Below are 23,687 nucleotides of genomic sequence, written 5' to 3'. Positions count from 1 at the left end.
TCCCTGACCAGCACTTAAGGCTACACGGTACCTCGCGAGGCGGCCTCCCGCGCTCTCAGCTGCAGTGAGCTCCTCAGGCGCGGGTGGAATGTTCGCGGTCGCGCACAGCCTGCCGGGAGCACGCGCCCACCGCGGTCAGTGGGCGTCGCCTCTCGCGCTCAGCTTTGTTGCGCGTGGCGCGTATACGTCACTTCCACTGCGAATCCCCCGCAGGCCCGCCTACCGCCCCGCCCCCAGCGCGTCCTTAACCCAGGGCAACTGCCTCTGCAGCCAGCCAGCGGGGACTAAGCTACCCGGGGGCCTTGTACCCCGCCGGCCCCACAGGAGGGTGTGAGCGGCGGCAGCCGCTTCCCCACCTCCGGGGCAAGTCCCCAGACCACTCCACGGGCTGCAGCGCGAGACCCCCTTCCCAGTTCGGAAGGAAACTGCCTTCTGAGGCGGGGAGGCAAAAAGGAGAGGTAGGGTGGGCCCGGGCTGGAATGAGAGCGGGGAGGGCCTGGGGAGGAGGGCGCGGAATGGGTGGGGCAGTGGGAGGAGCCATTGAAAGGGCGGAGGCCTGTGGGGGAGGAGCCAATGGGGAAGGGGTGGGGCTTGTGGGGCAAGCGGGAGCGCTTTGCTGGAGGGCATAGCTATTGAAAGAAGGGGATTGGGAAATTGGGATTGACATATATACACTAATATGTATAAAGGAGATAACTAATAAGAACCTGCTGTATAAAAAATAAATAAAATAAAATTTAAAAATTCAAAAAGAAGGGGAGCATCTTTTGTGGCAAGGTAGGAACTGCTGGAGGAAGGGGAGGAGCTAGATGAGGAAGAAGGAAGGATCGTGGAAGAAGGGGAGGGGCCTGTGGGGGAGGGGTGGGGCTACTAGAGGAAAGAGAGGAGCCAGGTGTCAACTGCCTGGGCTTCAGGAGCCACAGGTGGAGTGAGTGTGTGTTTCAAGACTTGAACTTTCCCGTACATTGTATGCTGTGTGAGAGCCGGGAAGACGGGCGTTGCTTTACCATTTTACTACCAGTGCTAGGCATCTAATAGGCACTTCGTGAGTAATGAATGTGACTGGAAAAAGCAGAAGAGTTGGAGACTGGGATTGGAGTAGAAATGTTCTGGTAGGGAGGGATGGTTGTAGAAACTGCTGTCTAGGAATCATTCTGTGAATAATCAAAGCTGCTGTGCTTTGTAGGTGTATAAGAAGCATAAAGCACAGATAATGTACATGGGGAGATAACATTTATACTCTTGAAAATGTGAACAAATTGTTCGAATGGGGTGGTGCAACCTTTGAGGCGAAGTTTCAACTGCCAAGTTGTGTTCCCAGACGGTAGGTTAGGTCGCAGTCCCAGTATCATTTTCCTTTAGAAGCTATATTGCCAGTGATCAGCATGCCCAGGCCAATCTTCAAGACCTATTTAACCAGTTCATATGCATAAAACTTAGCTCTGCAGTAAGAAACTTAAGTTCCATCATGGCTAAGAGTGTTTGTATTCTTTGATTTCTTCATTCAACACATGTTGATAAGGATCCACAGGAATAACCTTTCAGAATTCCAAGTGAGGCTGCCAGAGACCCGACATTCCCTGGCTGGAATTCTGACATAGATTGAAGATTCTCTGAAACCTGAAACTTCTAGGAAAGTGGGGGTAGGTGTGTGGGCATGACGTAGAGCCAGGGAGCGGGTAAGGAGTTTTGAGGTAATCACAGCCTGCTTTCGACAGAAACAACCTGCTTTTGACTTCAACACTCTGGGCTTTTCACCTCTTCTGGCCCATTAACATTCCCTTCAACATTAATTGATTAAGAATATATCAACTAGGTATAGGAATAGAGGGTAAGGCATTTGTGGTCTGACTGCATGGACAGGTGATAGCGAATATGTGGCAAAGATGATGGCAAAAAGAAAGAAAGAAGAGTGTCGGCACTCTTCAAAGACAGTAAGGTGCCTCGAATTCCTCTCGTGCTTTGAATCTCTGACTTCTGCTGCTGCTACTCCTGCTGCTAGCCAGAGAAAACTCTCTGCTTTTAAAGGGCTCATATCATTAGATTAGGCCCACCCCAATAAACCAAGATAATTTCCCTATCTTCGGGTCAACTGATTAGCAACCATAATTACATCTATAAAGTCCCTTTTGCCACATAATATAACTTACTCACGGATGTTATAGCACATCATATTCATAGTCCCAGGGATTAGGATGGGAAACCTTGTGGAGGGAGGATTGGCAGAATTCAATTTACTACATTATCTTTCAGGAATACTGTAGAAAAGCTACTGCAACAGGTTTTTTTTATTTTCCCAGTTTCTCTCCGTGAACATAAATCACACTTATACACTATTAGTTCCACCTCTAATCATTTTACCTTTGAATTGATTCAAGTACACTCTTGGTCTTCCAAAGAATGGAGCTTGTATTCTGATACTTTTAATCTGTAATATTCATGTTTTACTCTGACTTTATGATACGTACCAGCCTGGCTTTGCACGGTAGAATACCTATAGAAATTTGTTCCTTTCTATAGTGCTGAAATACGCTTTTGGGGGGTATTTTTTCATAGAAAAACTACATTTATTTTTCTTTCATACCTGAAGCTAATTCTTGTTTTCTATCATTATGTAGCTTTATATACAATAGTGATAACTTACAGGAGTAAATAGCACTCTAGTCCCTTTAATACGTAACTCTTCATCCAGTTATTTTAAAAACTATGTTATAGCTAGCTAGTTTCTTCTTTTGCTTCAGGTGTAATAGTTAAATGAATCAGCGCTAGAATCAGAAAGGTCTGGCCTTGGAATTTCAGTTGACACTAACAATCTCAGTGACTGTGTTCATTGGTACAGGTCAGGCTCTGCTGCAGTAACAGACAGATCCTAAAATCTCAATGGCTTGACTCATTAAGTGTGTTATCATTCATGCATAGTCTGATGAGTGCTTATGGGGGTTCTTCCCAAAGCTGTGACTCGGGATTCAGGCTTCCTTCGTTTTGTGATGCTACCAACTCAACATGTGACTTCCAAGGTCATAGTGGGAGGAGAAGAGAGAACTGAAGGGACACTTTACCTCTTAAATGTCTCATCCAGGAAGTGATATAATCAGTTCCACTCGTTCTGCTGGCTAGACTAGTCACAGGGCTCTAACACAACTGTAAGAGAGGCTGCAATGTAGGGAAAGACAATGGCTCTTTTGGGAGAACTAACTTTCTCACAGTGACCACGGAAATTTTCCCAACATTCCCATATGTTTTCTCATTAATAAAATTATCCTAATAATCAGTAACTATGAGTTCCTCTCTTTTAGAGGTTCAGTATAGGTACCAGATATAAATATATGTTGACTTTTATTTTTATTTAGCTGAGTTGAAACCAGTGTTTCTTGTATGTCATCTTTGTCTCGGAATTGTTCATTTTCAATATAATGATTTCCATTCCCCTCCAGCCATTATATTTTCTTTTCTGGCATTCTTCCAACCTTGATCACAGACAGCTGGTGGCTTGTATTGATTAGTAATAGCGTGCACATTTGACTGAGTCATTTTGAGCTGTCCCTTCCCACCTAGAGTGGGGTTGAAGCATTCTGAATTGGGGTTGAAGCATTCTGAATAGACTGATCTCTAATAAAGAACAATAAAGACAGGGACCAGTTATGGATGTCCCTTGCACCCTTCTCAATGTGGCTAGACAGAGAGTCTCATACCGCCAGAACCATCAGACTGCTGCTTTCTGATTGGCATTGGATTCCCAGGAACAAGAATTTCCACACAATATCATGAAGAAAAGCATGCATGGACTTTTAGAGTCAGAAAAACATGTCTGCAAATTCTTTGATCCTTCTCCCATGCAGAAGTGGAGTGTGGGTGTCCCCTCCTCTTGTGTGTGGGATGACCTCAGTGGTTGGTCAACCAGGTGAGTCCAGCAAAAGTGAAACGATGTGACTTATGAGGCTAGGTCGTAAAAGGCAATTCAGCTTCTGCCTATTCTAATATTGTAATGATATCAAACACTTGGCAAGCGTTAGTTGTCCTTCCTTTCCTCAAGCTTATCTTTCTTCAACTAGTTTCCTGAGAAACAAGACTGACTCTGCAATGCTGTGGTAGAAATTGGTTGCAGCCCAGCATCTTTACATTTCGGTAATATATACCGTATTATGAGTACCCTCTTTGAGGTAGAACAGAAAACTCAAGACCCCTGTACTACCTTGTAGCAAGGATTCTGGCATGTGACCTAGTTTCCACCAATTAGATGCACCCTCACAATACATGCATTGAGAAGTGAATAACAGGAAGAAGTGGTCGTTTGCGAAGGGGTGAAAGAAAATTGTCGTGATGGTGGCAGAGGCATTTGATACTTTGGGGCTGGGGTGGCAGAGCTTTGGAATCCAATCCCAAGTGTCCTATTTCTGAAAGCTGAGTCAGTTACATATTTTGAATAAATAGTTCCAGGAACAAATTTTTCCTCACTTTATAGCCTCAAAGTCTGGCTTTCTGACCCACTCTTCCCCTGAAGATTTTGTAGGCTACCTAATAACTTCTGATAATTTTGTTATTAAAAACCAATGAGGAATATATAAAATAGATAAACGGGAACCTACTTTATGGCACAGAGAACTATATTCAATATCTTGTAATAACCTGTAATGGAAAAGAATCTGAAAAGGAATATATATATAAAAATCACTTTGCTGTAAACCTGAAAATAACACAGCATTTTAAATCAACTATACTTCAATAAAAAGTTGTTTGTTTTGAAAAAAAAACAACTTGTGGTTACAATCAAGAGAGGGAAGGGAAGAGAGACAAATTAGGAGTTATGAGATTAAAAAAAAATCAATGAGGATTCTGTCATTTACAACAAAGGCCCAACTAATAAAAATGTACACTTCCAATTTAAGCCTCAGATCCAACGATTAACATAACACTTATGTAAGAATAATGTCTCATAGTTATACATAGTTTATAAAGAGCTCTCATGAGTTATTTTTTAATGTAAATTTTCATCTTTAATGCCAAACTCTTTTCCAAATTATACCCATTTACTCTCCTACCATTGACATTTTACACTTTATCAACAGGCATTTTTTAAACTTTACCAAAATTTTGGTTATGTTGTGCTATCTCAATTGACTTTTTGTGTAAAGTTCTATGAATTTTAACATATATATATAGACACCAATCTGTCTACCATTGCTATAGTTCTGTCTTTTTGAGAATGTCATATAGAGTATACACTCCTGTATACTGTAGAGCATGCAGTACAATTTTTTGAAAATGACTGGCTTCACTCAGCATAATGCCTTTGAGATTTATCCATGTCATTATACGTAGAGAGAGTTTGTTTCTTCTTATTGCTGAGTAGTGGTCCATTGTATGCATATACCAGTTGGGTTACCTGTTCACCTATTGAAGGATATTTGGGGTGTTTTCAGTTTGAGGCAATTATGAACAGAGTTGCTCTAAATACTCATGTACAGATTTGGTGTGAATATAAGTTTTAATTTCTCTAGAATAGTAATCAAGAGTAGGATTGCTGCATAGTTTGGTGAGTGTATGTCTCCCTTTATAAGAAATTGCCAGATTGTTTTCTAGAGGGGCTTTACCATTTTGCATTTCTATCAGCAATGTATGAGAATTCCAGTTGCTGCTGTCCTTGCCAACAGTTGGTATTGTCAATATATATATATATATTTTAACATCTTTATTGGAGTATAATTACTTTACAATGGTGTATTAGTTTCTACTTTATAACAAAGTAAATCAGCTGTACATATACATATATCCCCATATTTCCTCCCTCTTGTGTCTCCCTCCCACCCTCCCTATCCCACCCCTCTAGGTGGTCACAAAGCACCGAGCTGATCTCCCTGTGCTATGTGGCTGCTTCCCACTAGCTATCTCTTTTACATTTGGTAGTGTATATATGTACATGCCACTCTCTCACTTCGTCCCAGCTTACCCTCCCCCCTCCCCGTGTCCTCAATTCCATTCTCTACACCTGCCTCTTTATTCCTGTCCTGCCCCTAGTTTCTTCAGAACCACTTTTTTTTAAGATTCCATATATATGTGTTAGCATACCGTATTTGTTTTTCTCTTTCTGACTTACTTCACTCTGTATGACAGACTCTAGGTCCATCCACCTCACTACAAATAGCTCAATTTCGTTTCTTTTTATGGCTGAGTAATATTCCATTGTATATATGTGCCACATCTTTATCCATTCATCTGTCAATGGACACTTAGGTTGCTTTGGTACATCCCCGGTAGTGGGATTTCTGGGTCACTATTTTTAATTTTAGCCATTTTAATATGTGGTTTTAATTTGCATTTCCCTAATGGCTAATGATGTTGAATGTCTTTTTATGTGCTTTTTTTTTTGTGGGGAATAATTGTGATCCCTGATCCCCATCACAAATGGGGTTCAACAGGTTACCTGCATCTCCCGGCATAGGGTAGGCACACACTGAGCTAGGCATCACAGACCTGTTATTGCTCAGTCTTGGGTGGCTGAATGCCCTTTGTCCCTCTAAGAAGTATGTGCTTATTATATCCTCTTTGGTGAAGTGTCTGTTCAAGTGTTTTGTCCATCTTGTATTTGGCAAAAATAATTTTTCAATTTTCTATTTGTTGTTATTTTCTTACTGTTGAGTTTGCAGAGTTCTTTACATATTCTGGATAGAAGTCCTTTATCAAATAAGCGATTTGCAAATATTTTCTCCCAGTCTGTAGCTTGTCTCTTTTCATTCTCCAACAGAGCCTTTGGCAGAGTGAAAGTTCATAATTTTAATGAGGACCAGTTTATCTATCTATCTATCTATCTACAGTTTATCTATCTATTTATTTATTTATTTTATGGGTCATGCTTTTGGTGTCATGTCTAGAACACTTTGCCTAACCCCAGTTCTTAAAGATTTTCTGTATTTTCTTCTAAAAATTATATAGTTTTATGGTTTCTACTTAAATCTATGATCCATTTTGAGTTAATTTTTTTGCATATGAATGGCCAGTTATCGCAACATTCTTGTTGAAAGATGTTCTTTCTGCAATTAATTTTTTTTGCATCTTTGTCAAAAATCAATTGGCCGTGTTTATGTGGGCATTTTTTTTTTTTTTTTTTTTTTTTTGTGGTACGTGGACCTCTCACTGTTGTGGCCTCTCCCGTTGCGGAGCACAGGCTCCGGACGCGCAGGCTCAGCGGCCATGGCTCACGGGCCCAGCCGCTCCGCGGCATGTGGGGTCTTCCTGGACCGGGGCACGAACCCGCGTCCCCTGCATCGGCAGGCGGACTCTCAACCACTGCGCCACCAGGGAAGCCCCTGGGCATATTTTTGAACTCTTTATTCTGGCCCATTGATCTGTTTGTCTCTGCATTCACCAATACCATACTGATTCCTATAGTTTTATGGTAATTTTTGTTTGTTGTTTTGTTTTTGAGTTTAAAAAGGCATTATTCTTTATTTTAAAAAGTAGTGATAAAATATACATAATATAAAACTTACCATCTCCACTATATTTAAGTGTACAGTTCAGTGGCATTAACTACATTCACATTGTTGGTGCACCCATCACCACTGTCCACCTCCAGAACGTTTTTCTTTCTTCTTTTTTCACACACACACACACACACACACACACACACACACTGTATTTTATTTTTACAAGAGCTAAATAAACTGACACCAAGCATTGTAAATGCATGGCCACAACAAGATACCATACTGATTCCTATAGTTTTATGGTAATTTTTTAAACTGGATAATGTGATTCCTCCATTTTGTTCTTCATTTTCATAATGGTTTTAGCTATTATAGTTCCTTTTACATTTCCTAATAAATTTAAAAACCAGTTTGTTAATATCTATAATAAATCCTGCTCTAGATTCATACCTTGATATTCAGCAGTTATTCCTCCAACTTTTTCTTTGGGATTGTCTATCTATTCTTGGGCCTTTGTATTTTCACATACGTTTTTGAATCCCGAAAATTGAAAACAGTTTTAAGAAAATAATTTTAACTTTATAGTCCTATCTTCCCAAGATCTAGGACTTCCCATTTCCAGGGCCCCTGGACTCTATTTTCAAAGACCACAAATGTCTACATTTTAGGTAGCGATATTTATAGTTATTAAAGGTCATTTGCTTTGTATCTCACCTCTGATGATACCAGACCAGTGTGGAACCAAGACATTACTACTGGTCACCAAAACCTGGCTTCCTTTTCCTTCTGGAGATAGAGGAGGAAGTATTATCTCCACTTCTCCTTGAAGCTAAGCAGTACCTTGTGACTTGTTCCAGTTAATCACATGGGGACTGAAGTCATATGAGTTACTTCTGGGCAGAAACATCTAAGAGCCAGTGAGGGCTTCCCTGGTGGCACAGTGGTTGGGAGTCCACCTGCTGATGCAGGGGACGTGGGTTTGTGCCCCAGTCCGGGAGGATCCCATGTGCCGTGAAGCGGCTGGGCCCGTGGGCCATGGCCGCTGGGCCTGCGCGTCCGGAGCCTGTGCTCCGCAGCGGGAGAGGCCACAGCAGTGAGAGGCCCGCGTACCACACACAAAAAAATAAATAAATAAGAGCCAGTGATTCCCCATGTTTGCCATCACATTCTGCCATCGCAGTTGGCTACGGTTTCCCAGGATGGTGTCTCTATCAGTTCAAGTTCCAGAGTGAGGATAATGTGCCACAGAGTCCAAAACATCATACAGTGGACATGTAGCATGAGTTAGAAATAAATTTATGTTGTTTTTTACCACTGGAAAAAAAAACTCTGGGATTGCCTGTTATTGCATGATAACCTTGACTATCTTGACTAATACTAGGTAGCTGAGGCTAACAGACAGTGACCATGTCAAACTGAAGTATACCCTGGTAAGGCTGCCAGGGCAACCTTTTCCAAAAAGAACCTGACAGCTTAAGCCATATCGGGGTCAAACACACACAAAACAAACAAAAATTCAGAGTTTTATGGGCATTTTCAAATAGACCCATTTCTACTTTTGTTAAAATGATAAAGTAACTACATTATCACCTTCTTGACCAAGGAAATACAAAGTTTCTTTATGTAATGATATAGCATACTCTATCTGTCTCTTCTTGTGTCTTCTGCTATCCCTTTTCTTAGCTTCAGTTCAGCTACTAGCCTTTTGGAAATGTCTTTGTGTTCTTGGTTGGGGTTGCGGTGGGGGGGTCTTCTCTTTTCAAGTAGGTTTCTCTCTGGGCAGCATTATTTATTTGCAAATAGTAGATATGGTCATTGTTCCTGGTTTAGTAGATATGGTCATTGTTCCTGGTTTACAAGAATTTCAACCCCTGCCACCCTATTTTAACTTTCATCCAACACATCCATGAGCATAGCAACAGAAGACGTGTCCTTTTGCTGGACTCCGCTGTAATAGCGGTGTGCCTCTGCCACCGGCCAGTGGCAGCTTAATGGAAATCTTTGTTCATTTCAGGAGCAGGACACTTTGTATTCTAAGTTACAGATTGGTTAGGCTGTCAAAGCGCCATTGATTTTGCCAGATGTATAACAAAAAGGCATTTGGTAGTCTCTGTACTTCTTCATTAACATACTACACCATCATAGTGTGGGGTCAGAGATCTGGAAGGTAATGTCTACTGTTTTTTCCTCTGCATTTCAAGCCCTTTCTTTTGCATTCAGTAAATTCAATGAGAAGGCTTTGAGTACTTTGACTTATGAGTAGTTGGCCAATTATTTATGGAGTGTCTCCAAGTCACCTTCGTAAGCTTTATTCTCTGGTATTTTTGACTTTGTGGTACATCTGTTCTCTTTATGTAAGTCCCTCTTCAAGGTCTTTACTCCAGCTTAAAATTATACAAACCGTGTAATCTATTCTTTGATACATTTACTTCAGTTTGCTTAAGGTCAAAATTCATGCTTCGCTCACCTCCACCATATTCTGATAACACGATGGCTTAAAAAACATGTTATTATGGAAAATTTCACAGTGACATAAAAGTAGAGAGAATAGTGCAAGTAACTTCCGTGTCCTCATTACCCTTCTACAACAAACAGAATTTGTGGCTACTTTTATCTCCTCATTCTCTCTTTAACCATGGCCACACCCACCCCCTTGCAGGACTTTTGAAACAAATCATAACGGCTTATGTTTAATTGGTAAAATAATAACATACTTTACAGGGTTTTTGCTGATTATTTTCTTTCCATTTCTGTTTTTTTTGCAACTTTATTTATTTTTGGCTGCATTGGGTCTTCGTTGCTGCGCGTGGGCTTTCTCTAGTTGCCGCGAGCGGGGGCTATTCTTAGTTGCGGTGCAGGGGCTTCTCATTGCAGTGGCTTCTCTTGTTGCGGAGCATGGGATCTAGGAGCACGGGCTTCATTAGTTGTTGCACGCGGGCTCAGTAGTTGTGGCACACGGCCTTATTTGCCCCGCAGCATGTGGGATCTTCCCAGACCAGAGCTCAAACCCGTGCCCCCTGCATTGGCAGGCGGATTCTTAACCACTGCGCCACCAGGGAGATCCCATTTCTGTTTACTTTAAATGCTACTAGAAATGATATTTTCTGTATCATACTGAATTTCCATAGGCTCTTAGACTCTCATTCATCTTCTTTATTTCATTTCCACATAGCTTAAGTTCCTTGGATCAGTTTTTCTTTGGGTTTATTCTTGTTTATTCAAACATGTACTTTCGGGGCTTGCACCTCAGTCAAAATTTTCTTCTTTGTATATTTCAGTTCTAGCCACTTCAGTAGCGTATGTCAGAGAATTTAATACCTTCTGGCATACATCTGTGTGCCTTCCTGCTTTGTACTCCAAATCCAATCTTCTAGTTGCATCTGCAAATGCATTTTCCCATGGGAGCATTTTCACTGTGATCTTTGTGTTTCCTTGATGTAATTTTCTTGGAAAACATACGGACTTTTATGTATACTTTACACCAGTGATTCTTAAACCAAATCAGGTTGTAAAGGTCCGTGGAAATCAAGAAGTGGAAGGACATGAGTTCTGATTTACTTCAAATCTATAAACAAGGCATAATTTTATCATCAGAAAGTGAATATTATATCACTGCAGATTTCTGCATTCCAACATAAAAGGAAAACTGCATGTAATTTGTAAGAAATCACATATCCACTCTTTCAGTTGACCTTTGATTGCTTCTTGCACGTTTCTATTTGTCACCTCTTACATGAGCTGGAGGACAAGAATGGGCAATAAATCTCGAAGGCACAGGACTTCCCTGGTGGTCCAGTGGGTAAGACTCTGAGCTCCCAGTGCAGGGGACCCAGGTTCCATCCCTGGTCAGGGAACTAGATCCCACTTGCATGGCGCAACTAAGAGTCTGCATGCCGCACTATGTTGCAACAGGATCCCACGTGCTGCAACTAAGACCTGATGCAGCCAAAATAAATAAATAAACTAATTAAATATTTTAAAAAATCTTGAAGGCGTGTTTATAGGAGGAAAACTGAAAATTAAGATGATTCTTTACACTTACTGAAGTTTTTCTAATTAGGAACAGCCCACCAATATTCTGTTTTAGTAGTGGAGCAGCTTGAGAACACCAGTGTTCCAGAGGAGCACCTAGCAATCTGGTATGCAGTAATCTGACCATTTGACTAAGAATACTGCATTTACCAACTCAGAGATGATGCTTTGTTTTCAGTCATAAGGAGTCAGTATAGTTCCCATGATCCGCCCATTAAATGAGCAAAGTACTTATATTGGGTTGGCCAAAAATTTGTTCAGGTTTTTCCACAAGATGTTACAGGAGAACCCGAACGAACTTTTTGGCCAGCCCAATAAAAATGTAGCATTTATAACGAATAAGTAAAGTGCATAGAGCAGTGCCTGGCACATAGTAAGAGCTATGTAACAGTAAGTTTTATTATTAGATTATTGTTGTTACCTGGGTTTCCTTTGGCACTTGGTAATATAATGTGACTGGAACCTCTTCTGGTGCCTTCACCAGGTCTGTCTTCTAACTTACTCTAGTTTTTGTTGTTGTTGTTGATTTTTGTTTGTTTGTTTTGGCTGTCGCATGAGGGATCTTAGTTCCCCAACCAGGGATCGAATCTGTGCCCCCTGCAGTGGGAGCGTGGAGTCCTAACCACTGACCCACCAGCGAATTCCCTCTACTGACTCTAAAATAGGGGCTTGGGCCTTCCCTGGTGGTGCAGTGGTTAAGAATCTGCCTGTCAATGCAGGGACACGGGTTCGATCCCTGGTCCAGGAAGATCGCACAGGCTGCGGAGCAACTAAGCCCGTGTGCCACAACTACTGAGCCTGTGAGCCACAACTACTGAAGCCTGTGAGCCTAGAGCCCATGTTCCACAAGAAGAGAAGCCACCGCAGTGAGAAGCCCTTGCACCGCCAAGAGTAGCCTTCCGCTTTCCGCAGCTAGAGAAAGCCCGCACGCAGCAACGAAGACCCAACGCTGCCAAAAAAAAAAAAACGGGGGGGCTCACCTAATACCACATCTTTGGCCTCTGTGGTTCTCCTCTCTAGATATAGAGATAGAGATAGGGATATAGTCTTCCCCTCAGATTTCACGTATTCTCTTGACATGTGAGAAGTAGATGGAGGAGCTGGAGATGGTTAACCTGTAAGAGAGAAGAGTACATGGAGCATTTCCATAGGGCTGTTGGGAGGCTGAGGCAGTGGCCAGTCTCTGGATCAATGATTCTTCAATCCTCTGTAGTGACAGACTGCTTTGTACCTCTGATGCAAGCCCTTCCCCCAAAAAATGATTGAGCGTTTGCAGAGGCATCATAGACCTCCAGAAACCCATCCGTGGATGGGAAGGCTTCCTGCCTTGGTCTGGAGGGCAAAACGAGGACCAGGGAGTGGACGATGTTGAATGGGCAGGGAAAGAAGTCCTGGTTCAATATAAGGATGCTCTTTCTAACAGAGTGGTAGTTCTCCAACTTTGCAGGATTTTACAATCATCTAGGGCGATTTTAAAAATTCTGATGGCCAGGCTGTGCCCAGACCGACAAGAATCAGAATTTCTGTGGGTATAGTCTGGGCATTTTTACTTTTTATAAAGTTCCCCAGATGATTCCAAGATGCAGCTGAGTTCAGGAATCAGTAAATTAGAGTACCTTGCCATTGGAACAGTCTCTTTAAGTAGTGAGCACCTTGTCAGTGGAGATACTTCAAGCACAGAACATTTTTCTTATTGATTTGAACATTCTAACTACACTTAATCTCTCCTAAACAGTATCTGTTTCTTTGCTCTATTAACCTCAAGTTCAAATTTATTTTATTATTTAAGAAATGACTTCGCTTTTGATTCTCTGCTTTTTTTCTTTCCAATTGTACACTTGTTAAGTCTATGGGTTCTGTGGTATTTGCATTTGTAATTCAAAATTACAAAGGTATGAGTGTACTCATAGGAGCTTCTTTGGCCTGGGCAGCAACTGAAGTGAAATTTCACAATATGAAAGGCCCAGGCTGGTTTGCACAATCTGTCTGGTCCTTAATCATACTTCTGTTTGGAAACAGAATAGCGCTTCTAGTTTTCAGTCACTTGTAATATCATTTCTTTCCCTTTCAGCGTTCATTCATTTCCTCTGATGTCATATTGGAAAAGATTAGGATGCCCAAAGATATTTGACCTTCCATAGGTACATGGAACTTGATTAGCATCAAAATGCCATTTTAAGCCTATGTGAAAAAGCCAAAATGGTAATTAAACAGATATTGTTATAAGAAGTTGCTGATCTCTACCTAGACAGAAAGTGAAAATGTATGCTTCTGGCAGGGGTCACTTTGGGGTGAGAGAGCAAGGCGTGTGGTCCCCAGTGGCCTCTGCCTCATTACAAGCAAAGTTTTCCTCAGGAAGGCCCTGGCCATTCATCAGCAGCCATTGTGCTGATGTAATATTGGTGGTCATTGCCTGGGCATTAGAGTCCATCCACACAGCTTGCGGGGTCCCCAGGAGGAACCCGTCTGTGGGACTGTATTACAATCATGCTGGTTTTATAGATGAGCAAACAGACCTGGAAAAGTAACTCGCCCAACAAAACAGACAGCTAGGACATAGGATTGGAACACTGGCTGATTGGAACCCGAGTCTGTGCTCTCCTGATAAGGATGATTACTTTCCTAACACTTTGGCTGGCTTATGAATGCCAAGTCCTATTTTTCAAGCTGGAAAAACATCAGCTAAAGATAGACAGCATCATCATCACCACCACCTACCACCACCACAGCCACCGACACCATCATCACCACCACCTACTCTATCAGTTCGCTAGGACTGCCACCACGAAGCACCACAGACAACAGAAGTTTACTGTCTCAGTTCTAGAGACTTGGAGTCCAAAGTCAAGGTGTTGGCAGGGTTCGTTCCTTCTTTTTTTCTTCTGGGTTGTCTTTTCACTTTTTTTTGTTTGTTTGTTTGTTTTGACCACGCTGTGCAGCATGTGGGATCTTAGTTCCCTGACCTGGGATCGAACCTGTGCCCCCTGCGTTGGGAGTGCAGAGTCTTAACCACTGGACCGCGAGGGAAGTCCCTCACTTTTTTTTGTTATATCGAAGTATAATTGATTTACAGTGTTGTGTTACTTTCAGGTGTACAGCAAAGTGATTCAGTTATATATATTATAGATATAATATATAATTATATCTATAATATATATACTCTTTTTCAGAAAGAATATATATATTCTTTTTCAGATTCTTTTCCCTTATAGGTTATTATAAAATATTGAGTATAGTTCCCTGTGCTATAGAGTATGTCCTTGCTGGTTATCTGTTTTACACATGGCAGTGTGTATATGTTAATCCCAGACTCCTAATTTATCCCTCCCCCTGGGTTGGTACCTTCTGAGGCTGTGAGGGAGGGATGTGTTCCAGGCCTCTCTCCTTGACTTGTTGATGACCGTCTCGTCCCTGGGTCTCCTCACATTGTCTTCCCTCTAAGCATGTCTGTGTCCAGAGTTCCCCTCTCTATGTGGACACCTTCATATAGGGTGGATGAGGGTGAACCAATTGACTTAGCTATGACCACATTCTCCACCAGCTTCCTCAGAAGCCAAAGGATCCCCAAGCCGACATCCAGGGCTGTTCGGACAGGACAGAGGAGGTGGCTGGGATGCACCAGTCACACATAGCACGATGGTTCTCTTCATATTAGCACAGTATCATTTGGATGTTTTGGGAGTGGAGGGTAGGGATGCTTAACCCTACATTCCTACTCTGTAGGGGCACTTGGTACCCCATCACGAGAGACAGAGTCTGTGGTAACATCTTTCTACCCTCTTTTCTTCACTTCCAACTTTGGTCTTTAAATCCATCAGTCTTTAAAATTAGCCTTATCTTTTACAATGTCAATAGCTGGCAAAGGATGATTTTGTAATATTTCTTCTGTCTATTCCTGAACATATCTTGAAGATATTTCGCCTGAGTTGTTGAATTGCTTTTTAAAAAAAAACAAAAAACAATACTAAATGCTAAGTTCAATTTGCATTTCAAACCACAGGAAGAAGATGTTAAAGACTTTAAGCAACCATCACAGTAATGGATCTCAGTCTGAAAAATGAGACTGGATTAGAAAATAGTGAAAATAATGAAGTTCAAAGCACAGAAGAAACTGAATTAAACTATACTTGTCCAGATGAAAGAAGTGAAAAGAATCACGTTTGTTGCCTTCTCAATATCAGTGACATTACACTTGAACAAGATGAAGAAGCCAAAGAGTTTGTCATTGGAACTGGATGGGAAGAAGCAGTGAGTATTTTCTTGAGTTAGGTCTCTTGCATGTCAGTGTTTTGATACAAGCCTTTTCTTTTACTATTTTCAAAAACAGTTACTATTGCCAAAAAAAAAAAAAAGTATAAATGATGAAATATAGAAAGCTTTTGGAACAGAGGTAGAATGTTAATGATGATAATAGCTGTACCTTTTATTGAGTATTTATGGCCACTCACTATTGGCAAGCACAGTACTGAATGCTTTACGTACATCAATTCATTCACTTTCTCAATAGTTCTGTGAGGCAGGTATTATGTGAGGCATAATATTATGTGAGACAGCCTCACTTCTTGGACAAGGATACCAAAGCACCCAAAAGGTGAAATGTGTCAAAGATCACCCAGGCAGTGGGCAAGGCAGGGCTTGAACCCAGCTCTTCTGGACTCCAGAACCCAAGCTGCTTAACTTAACCCAAGCTACTTAACTCCCCAAGAGACCTGAGATTTTTATCCTGGTGGTTCTACTCAGAACCCTGTGGGTTTATTCTTAGACTATTCTTAGAATCAGTAATAGAAATACAGTTCTAAATTTAGAACTGTAAGGGAATTTGGTCTAATCCAATGATTCTCACTTGCTAGTGTCACAACTGGTGGGGAGGGAGAAAGGATGCTACTGGATGTAGTGGGTAGAGGCCAGGAGTGCTTACAATGCCCAGGGTGGCTCCCGCCGCAATAAACGGTCCAGCTTTGGGACTTCCCTTGCGGTCTAGTGGTTAAGACTCTGTCCTTCTATTGCAGGGGGTACATGTTCGATCCCTGGTGGGGGAACTAAGATCCCACATGCCACGAAGCCAAAAAAAAAAGCAAAAAGAAATGATCCAGCCTTGTCTTAGCTTGGGCTGCTGTAATAGAATACCATAGACTGGGTAGCTTAAGCAACAGACACTTATTTCTCAGTCCGAGGTCAGGGTCCCAGCATGGTTGGGTTCTTGGTGAGAGCCCTATTTCATTTTATTTTATTATTTTTTGGCTGTGCCATGCAGCATATGGGATGCAGAATCTTTAGTTTCCCAACCAGGGATCAAGCCCTTGCCCCCGGCAGTGGAAGTGTGGAGTCTTAACCACTGGACCGCCAGGGAAGTCCCCTCCTTTTCTTATAAGGGCACTAATCCCATCATGAGGGCCCTGCCATCTTGACCTCATCTAACCCTAACACCTCCCAAACACCCACCTCCAAATACCGTCAACTGGGGATTAGGGTTTCAGCATAGGAATTTGCCGGGGGAGGGTACACAAACATGCAACCCATAAAAAACCCCCAATATTGGTAGTGCCAATGTTGAGAAACCTTGATCTAATTGGTTTATTTTATAAATATGGAAACTGAGGCCAAAATAAGGCAGAGTGACTCTACCCAAGTCCACTTGACAGTTCCAAGAATGTGTCTTCGGGGCCTCTTCTGGTGCTCTCTCTACTGTACGCCGCCCCCCCCCCCATTAAGCATATATGACCTATGACCTTCCATACACACACACCCAGATCAGGTAAGTCAAGGTGGTAGAGAGTTCTATTTAAGCATGGAAAACTTTCTAAGCTTAGAAGTTAGAAGGTTCCATTTCTAAGCTTAGAAGTTAGAAGGTTCAGTTTACTATTCAGGGTAATTACTTTGAAATACCAAGGGCTGTTGGAAAAGAATTCTTTTAATTGGAAAAATTGCCCCGTGTCCCATGCTGAGAGTACGTTTGCTGTTCACACTGTCTGGTATGACCATTTCCTCCTGCCTGCTGCCTGCTACTCTTTGCTCTCTCTGTCCAGCCCCCGACCCCTGCCCACCCAGCCCTACCCCACCTCTCAGACAGCCTTGCCTCAGGAGGGTTGACTGAGGTCTGTCCCTGCCCTCTGCAAAGGCTGGCTTCCCGCACTGGCTCATGGCCCCCTGACCCTTTCTGTGCTGGTGCCAGGGACCCCTGGGCCAGCATTTAGAGGAGGACAGAGAACACTTTGCTGGTAGCAATTCCTGACCTCACAGGAGGCAGGTGATGGGATGCCTCAGGGCTGCACAGTGTTGACCCAGGCTGACCCAGTGCAGGAGCCTTTCCTATCACTACCCTGCTGTTTCTCCCCGTGGCAGCCTGTGGACGCCCACACCACTTGGTGGCTCTGTGGACACTCAGTCAGGAGGGAGGCACAGTCACCTTGCACTGCAGCTGGGCTCGAAGTCCTGGCAGACATCCAGACCTTTTCGGAAACACCTAGCTTACCTGTGACACCTCACCTGTAAGGACCAAAAAGGCAAGGTGTCATTGCCCCCTGCCCTGGGACTTGGATCCCCTGCCCGGCCATCTGAACACCCTGAAGATGTAGATCCTCTGTATCAGCCTCGACCCAAGGCTCATGTGGGTGCCTTTTTTTTTTTTTTTTTTTGGCTGTGCCTTGCAGCTTGCTGGATCTTGGTTTCTGGACCAGGGATTGAACCCGGGGTCTCTGCAGTGAAAGCGCCAAGTCCTAACCACTGAACTGCCAGGGATCTCCCATGTGGGGTGCTTTCTATTTTATTTTTTTAAAAAGATATATTTATTTTATTTTTTAATTAATTTATTTTTGGCTGTATTGGGTCTTCGTTGCTGCACGCGGCGAGTGGGGGCTACTCTTCACTGCACGCTTCTCACCGCGGTGGCTTCTCTTGTTGCACAGCATAGGCTCTAGGCACGCGGACTTCAGTAGTTGTGGCACGCAGGCTCAGTAGTTGTTGGCGCATGCGCTTAGCTGCTTGGCGGCATGTGGGATCTTCCCAGACCGGGGATCAAACCCATGTCCCGTGCATTGGTAGGAGGATTCTTAACCAGTGCACCACCTGGGAAGTCCCTGGGGTGCTTTTTAAAATCTACCTTCCCAGGGATTCCCTGACCCTTCCCAAGCCCCTCCCCTGAGTACTGGCTTAGTAGGTTGGGGTGGGCCTCGGGAATCTGGATTTTGAAAAGCAGCTCAGGTGACTCTTAGGGTCAGGCAACTGGGGAGCCTTCGCTGACTCAGCTGGACCTGTTTAATAGATTCAGAAAGACAAAAGCTCAGGGGTTGCTGCACATTTTAGGCTCCCCTCACTCAACATCCTGTTAAGCCAGAGTTGGCCTTTTCCACACACACAGCCTGGAGACAAATCCCCTTGCCTGGGTGGAGGTGGGGACCAAGCGACTTGCCTCACTCCACCAAAGCCACCATCTGGAGAGAGGCTGTCAGCCTGAGGACCTATTAGCAAATGGGCTGGGACCCTTGCTTTTCTGTAAAAGCTGGAAAACCACCTGGGGAGCCAGGGTCAAGAGCAGTGAGGTGTGAGGCAAGCAGCATGGTCCTCTTGAAGATGCAGTGCCGACCCTGCAGCACGTGAAGGGATGGGGTTCCCAGAACAGAGGCAGAGGGAGGGGGAAGCTGGGGAAGATGTGCTCAGGCTGACTCAGCGTGCAGTGCTGGGCAGCAGCCTTGTAGCCGTCCAAGAACTGGGACTTCACTATGCTAAAGAAAATGTTTTTCTTTTTTTATGAGAACATATTCAAGGTTTCAGCAGCACGTCTTTGGGAAGAGCTAGGCCTGTGGAATAAGAAAGTATCGGACTCCAATAGCACTTACTAGACTTTTTAAAAAAGTGATGCTGCAGGCTTCCCTGGTGGCCCAGTGGTTAAGAATCCGCCTGCCAATGCAGGGGACACAGGTTCGAGCCCTGATCTGGGAAGATCCCACCTCCCACGGAGCAACTAAGCCTGTGCGCCACAACTACTGAGCCTGCGCTCTAGACCCTATGAGCCACAACTACTGAGCCCTCGTGCCACAACTACTTAAGCCTGCGTACCTAGAGTCCGTGCTCCGCAACAAGAGAATCCATTGCAATGAGAAACCCACCCACCGCAATGAAGTGTAGCCCCTGCTCGCTGCAACTAAAGAAAGCCCGCACAGCAAAGAAGACCCAACACAGCCATAAATAAATAAATAAATAAAAAGTTCCCTTTAAAAAATAAAAAAAAAATAAAAAGGAGTTTTTCTTGACACTTACGAATTTCTAACAGGAATTTGGGGAGCTGAACACCTGAGGTGAGAGGGTGTGGAGGGTGAAAAGGGGATGATGGGAAAGGGATGTTTTTGTGCAGGAGGACCAGAGGCTGGCCCCATCTTCAGGCCCAGGAGACAATGCTGCTCCTCACAGGCTCTCCTTGTCTTCTGCTTGGGGATGCACAGACCTCCTGAATGTGCCAGCACTTGTTGGCTGTAAGGATATTTTGAGCCTCAGTTTCCTCCTCTGTAACCTGGATATCAGAATACCTAAACTGTAGCACTCCTGTGAGGATTAAATGAACGAATGCCAAGAGATCCTCAGCTCAGTGCCTGGAACATAGTAAAATCGTGGGAGCTGTTTTTGCTTTTTTTTTTTTTTAACATATAAGGTTGCCAGATTTAGCAAATGAAAACACAAGGCACCCAGTTGAACTTGGCTTTCGGTAAACCTAATTAGTGTAAGTATATCCCGAATGTGGTCTTGTGTTTTTATCTAACAGCTCTGTTTACCTGTGACCTCTGTGGCAGGGTCAGCCAGGGGACTCCGGGTGTGGCCGCGGGCATGGGTGTGCCTGGGCCCTGCTGACCCTGCGTCTGCCTCTGCTCCTCTGCCTTTCCTTCAGCCTCTCCGAGCAGCAGTCTCCCGGGTGTGGTAAACAGACCCTGCAGTACAAGAAAGGCTGGCAGAGGGGACAAGAACAAACAGTTTTGATTTTATTTTAATAATTCTGAATTTACTTTAACGCACATCTAAAAAAATGTAGAGTCAGCACATCAATGTGGCCATTTATAGATACTATCGCTTAGTATTTTCGTCTTTAAAAATACTGTTACAAATACTATTGCTTAGTATGAGGCTAAACTAGGCATGAGAAGTTAAAACTAAAACATTTAAGTCAATTTTTAGAGAAATATTGATTTAAATAGGACAGCCAAACTGGGAATGGGGCCAAAGTAGGGGCAACTGGAGTCTAGGCAGCTCAGCTGAGAGTAACACGCTGTTTTATTTGCAGGTCCGAGGCTGGGGAAGGATTTCTCCAACTGCCTGCATCTGGCCCAGGAAGAAGCTTAAAAAGGCGAAGATGGGAGAAAGTGCCAGCAGCTGCTTACTCTGTGTCAGCCTCTCCCAAGGGAGCCTGGAGGCCAGGCTTCAGTCGGAGGCCAGGCTTCAGTCGGAGGCCGGGAAGTTGGAGTCGGGCGCTTCAGCTCCGGCTGAGGCAGGGCCGGAGAAGGATGGAGGCAGCCTCTCCCAGACTCCGGGCCCCCCGCCAGGCCCCAACACTGCCTACCGGGAAGTTAACAGGATCTGCTTTCCCACTTACAGTCAGGGAGAGAAAAAAAGTCTGCAAATAAAAGAGTTTATTTGGTGCCTGGAAGACTGGGCCACTCCCGAGGCTGTGAGGGGCAACGACCCCGGAAGCCCCAGCGGAGGCGCTGACGGAAGTGCCTCCGTGGCAGACTCCTTGACTTCCAAGGCCCATTTAGTTCTACCTGCCCTGAAGTCTTCACCCCCAAATGGCTTGGATGTGCCAGGTAAGAAGAGTCAGAACTTTTTCTTGCAGCAGGAAGAGAAGGGGCTGAGCGTGGCGAAGGATGAGCAAGTGGCTTGTGCATATGGGGTGAAAACAGTTGACGGGACAGGTGAAAAGAGGCCCATTGAGCTGGCCAAGCACCACAAGGTGAAGGAAACGCAGCCTTTCCCCACCCCGGCGGCCCGGACATCCCTGCTGGCCGGTCCCGAGCCCTGCTGCCTGCCCTGGTCCCTCCTGCCTGAAAAACACCTGGTGTGCCCTCCCCACCACAACAGTGTTCGCTATCTCGCCACCCTGCAGCTTGTGGAGAAACAAGGAGCGCAGACCTACAAAGCCAAATTCAAAGCCAGGGAGCCGAGACCTCCCATGAAAACCCCACACCGCGTTCTCACAGCGGCCAAGCCAGCAAACAGGCCCCAAACGCTGGAGACCAAAGTGTTCTCAAGACCTCTCTTGCCGTCCCTCACGGTGAGCAGAGTTGTTATGGCCGTTCCCACTCACAGACTCCTCTGAGTTGCCATGATGTAATTCCCTGGGAATAAGCACCGTCTGAAAGTTGTTCATCTTCTCTTCGCTCTCTCCCTCCTGCCCCAACCCCAGTCTCTTCCTCATCCTCCTCCTTGTCTTCTCGTACACTTTTCTCTCCCCCTCTCCCCTGGTGCTTTTTTGTAGTATAATCAGGGGAAATTGAACCTCATTGTACGGGTTTTGATGTGCTCTCAAAGCCCCGATATTTATGTGTTACCTGCTTCTATTGCTTAGCCGTTTACAAAACGCAAACTGGTAATGCCAGTCTCAGCCTCTGCCTGACTTATCTCTGCACTGGAAGACAAGCGGATGGTGGGGAATCTGAAGGGCCTCCCTCAGGGATGCCCCCATGCCAGCCCTGAGCCAACCTGCAGGGGCTCCTGCCCCCTCAACCCCAGTGCCTTAAGCCAAGGGTACTGGGCATGTGTAGACCACATCGTTTCTTGATCTTTTGAACCTGGCAGATGTCTGTCTGTTGCCACATTTTCTCTTGCAACAAAGATCTGCTTTAATAGAAACAATGTTATAAGAGAAAAATTCCAGCCTGTGTCCAAATGAATATCCTCTGTCCAAGGTGGTGTATCCTTATATTATATCCATGGATGTACGGTATCCCTTGTTTCCTATATGCCCCAGATTTCATATATTATAGCCTCATGCTTGTCGCACATTTCATATATTTCATATATTATAGCCTCATGCTGGTCTCTGTGTCTGGGAAGTTTTTCTTACCATTCTACAAAATTCATCTTGGGAGGCAGGTTAAGAATAATTTTTTTTTTAAATGTCGCTGTGATTATTATCAGCACACATGCCTCCTCCAGTCTTACCTTATAACTACTATTTGGGAACTCGACAACCCCAAACAGACAAGTATGGAATGGGGCTGTGACTTTCTTCCTTCTTCCATCTTTCCTCTCCCCTCATTTTACCCGAGTGCGTATTTCCTGAAGTTGTATATAAATTAAACTTTTGTAAATTAGTTATATTTTAAATGTGAAGTGACAATGCTATGTAGAGAAATGCTCTGAAGAACCATTCTGTAATATGCATAACCATTTAGCCGCTCTGTAATTACATAGTTGGCATGTGCTTAAGGTAGGTTGTACTTGAACTCTAGGCTTTCCGTCTCCTAAATGATGGGCAGACAGAATATATGACTGTATTTGTAAACATCTGCTTTCCATAACTGGTCTTTGTGATGTCTTGTCTAAGTTTAGGTTTTTTGGTTTTGTTTTGTTGTCTTTACAAAACACCAGAAATGCAGGAGTGACTATAGTACAACCGTCACTGAAAGGCGTATTTTGCCTTTTGAGGTCATACACTTTATAGTCTAGAAGCAGTTAACAGGTTCTACTCATTCTTTCTTCTCTGAATGAAGAAACCATCTGGATTCATCCCCAAGAAGAGGCCCTGATTTCCCACTGTGTCTGGACAGTGGGGGTCTTGGACCCAGTACTGTTTGAGGACCCTCCAGCTCTGGCAGCCTGCCCACCTAAGTCAGTGGTTTTTCAAGCCCCTCTTTATAAGCTGCAGAATAATGAATAAGCTCACTATGTAAAGCAGTCTTAAGTGTTTGATTGGGAGGGAAAAAGTATCCACCAGTATGAGGGACAAAGCCCACCTGCTCAGCCCAGATGTACTTACCTGTTGAGATCTTGAGGCAGTTTGAACTGATCCAAGTTACAACATAATGGTTTTTTTTCTTAAGAAAAACTCATTTGTTGAGATAAGGGTTATAAATTCTATAGCTTTGGGGGTAAACATATAATAATTTAGAATTGAGGAGAGCCAGTTTGAACAAGGGAAGGGCCAAATTTAAAGGTTTGTAGTATCTTTTTTGAGCAAATAATTTGGTCAACAAAATGTTGACTAGAAGATCCCTCTGTGAATAGATAAGAATGCTTTGCATTTGG

The 23,687-nt window shown here is 43.8% G+C and overlaps 1 protein-coding gene across 1 annotated transcript; it reads left to right on the top strand.

Moving 5' to 3' along the window:
- Positions 1-347: 347 nt before the first annotated feature.
- Positions 348-22,919, top strand: C20H16orf46 (chromosome 20 C16orf46 homolog). Its single transcript, XM_060000313.1, has 3 exons — positions 348-458; positions 15,457-15,704; positions 20,725-22,919. Exons 2-3 carry the CDS (start codon positions 15,495-15,497, stop codon positions 21,754-21,756), a joined length of 1,242 nt encoding a protein of 413 aa, XP_059856296.1. The 5' UTR covers positions 348-458; positions 15,457-15,494; the 3' UTR covers positions 21,757-22,919.
- Positions 22,920-23,687: the final 768 nt, after the last annotated feature.

Source organism: Delphinus delphis, chromosome 20, assembly GCF_949987515.2.
Source record: "Delphinus delphis chromosome 20, mDelDel1.2, whole genome shotgun sequence".
Classification (NCBI taxonomy): Eukaryota; Metazoa; Chordata; class Mammalia; order Artiodactyla; family Delphinidae; genus Delphinus; species Delphinus delphis.
This window is presented reverse-complemented; position numbering and strand designations above follow the sequence as displayed.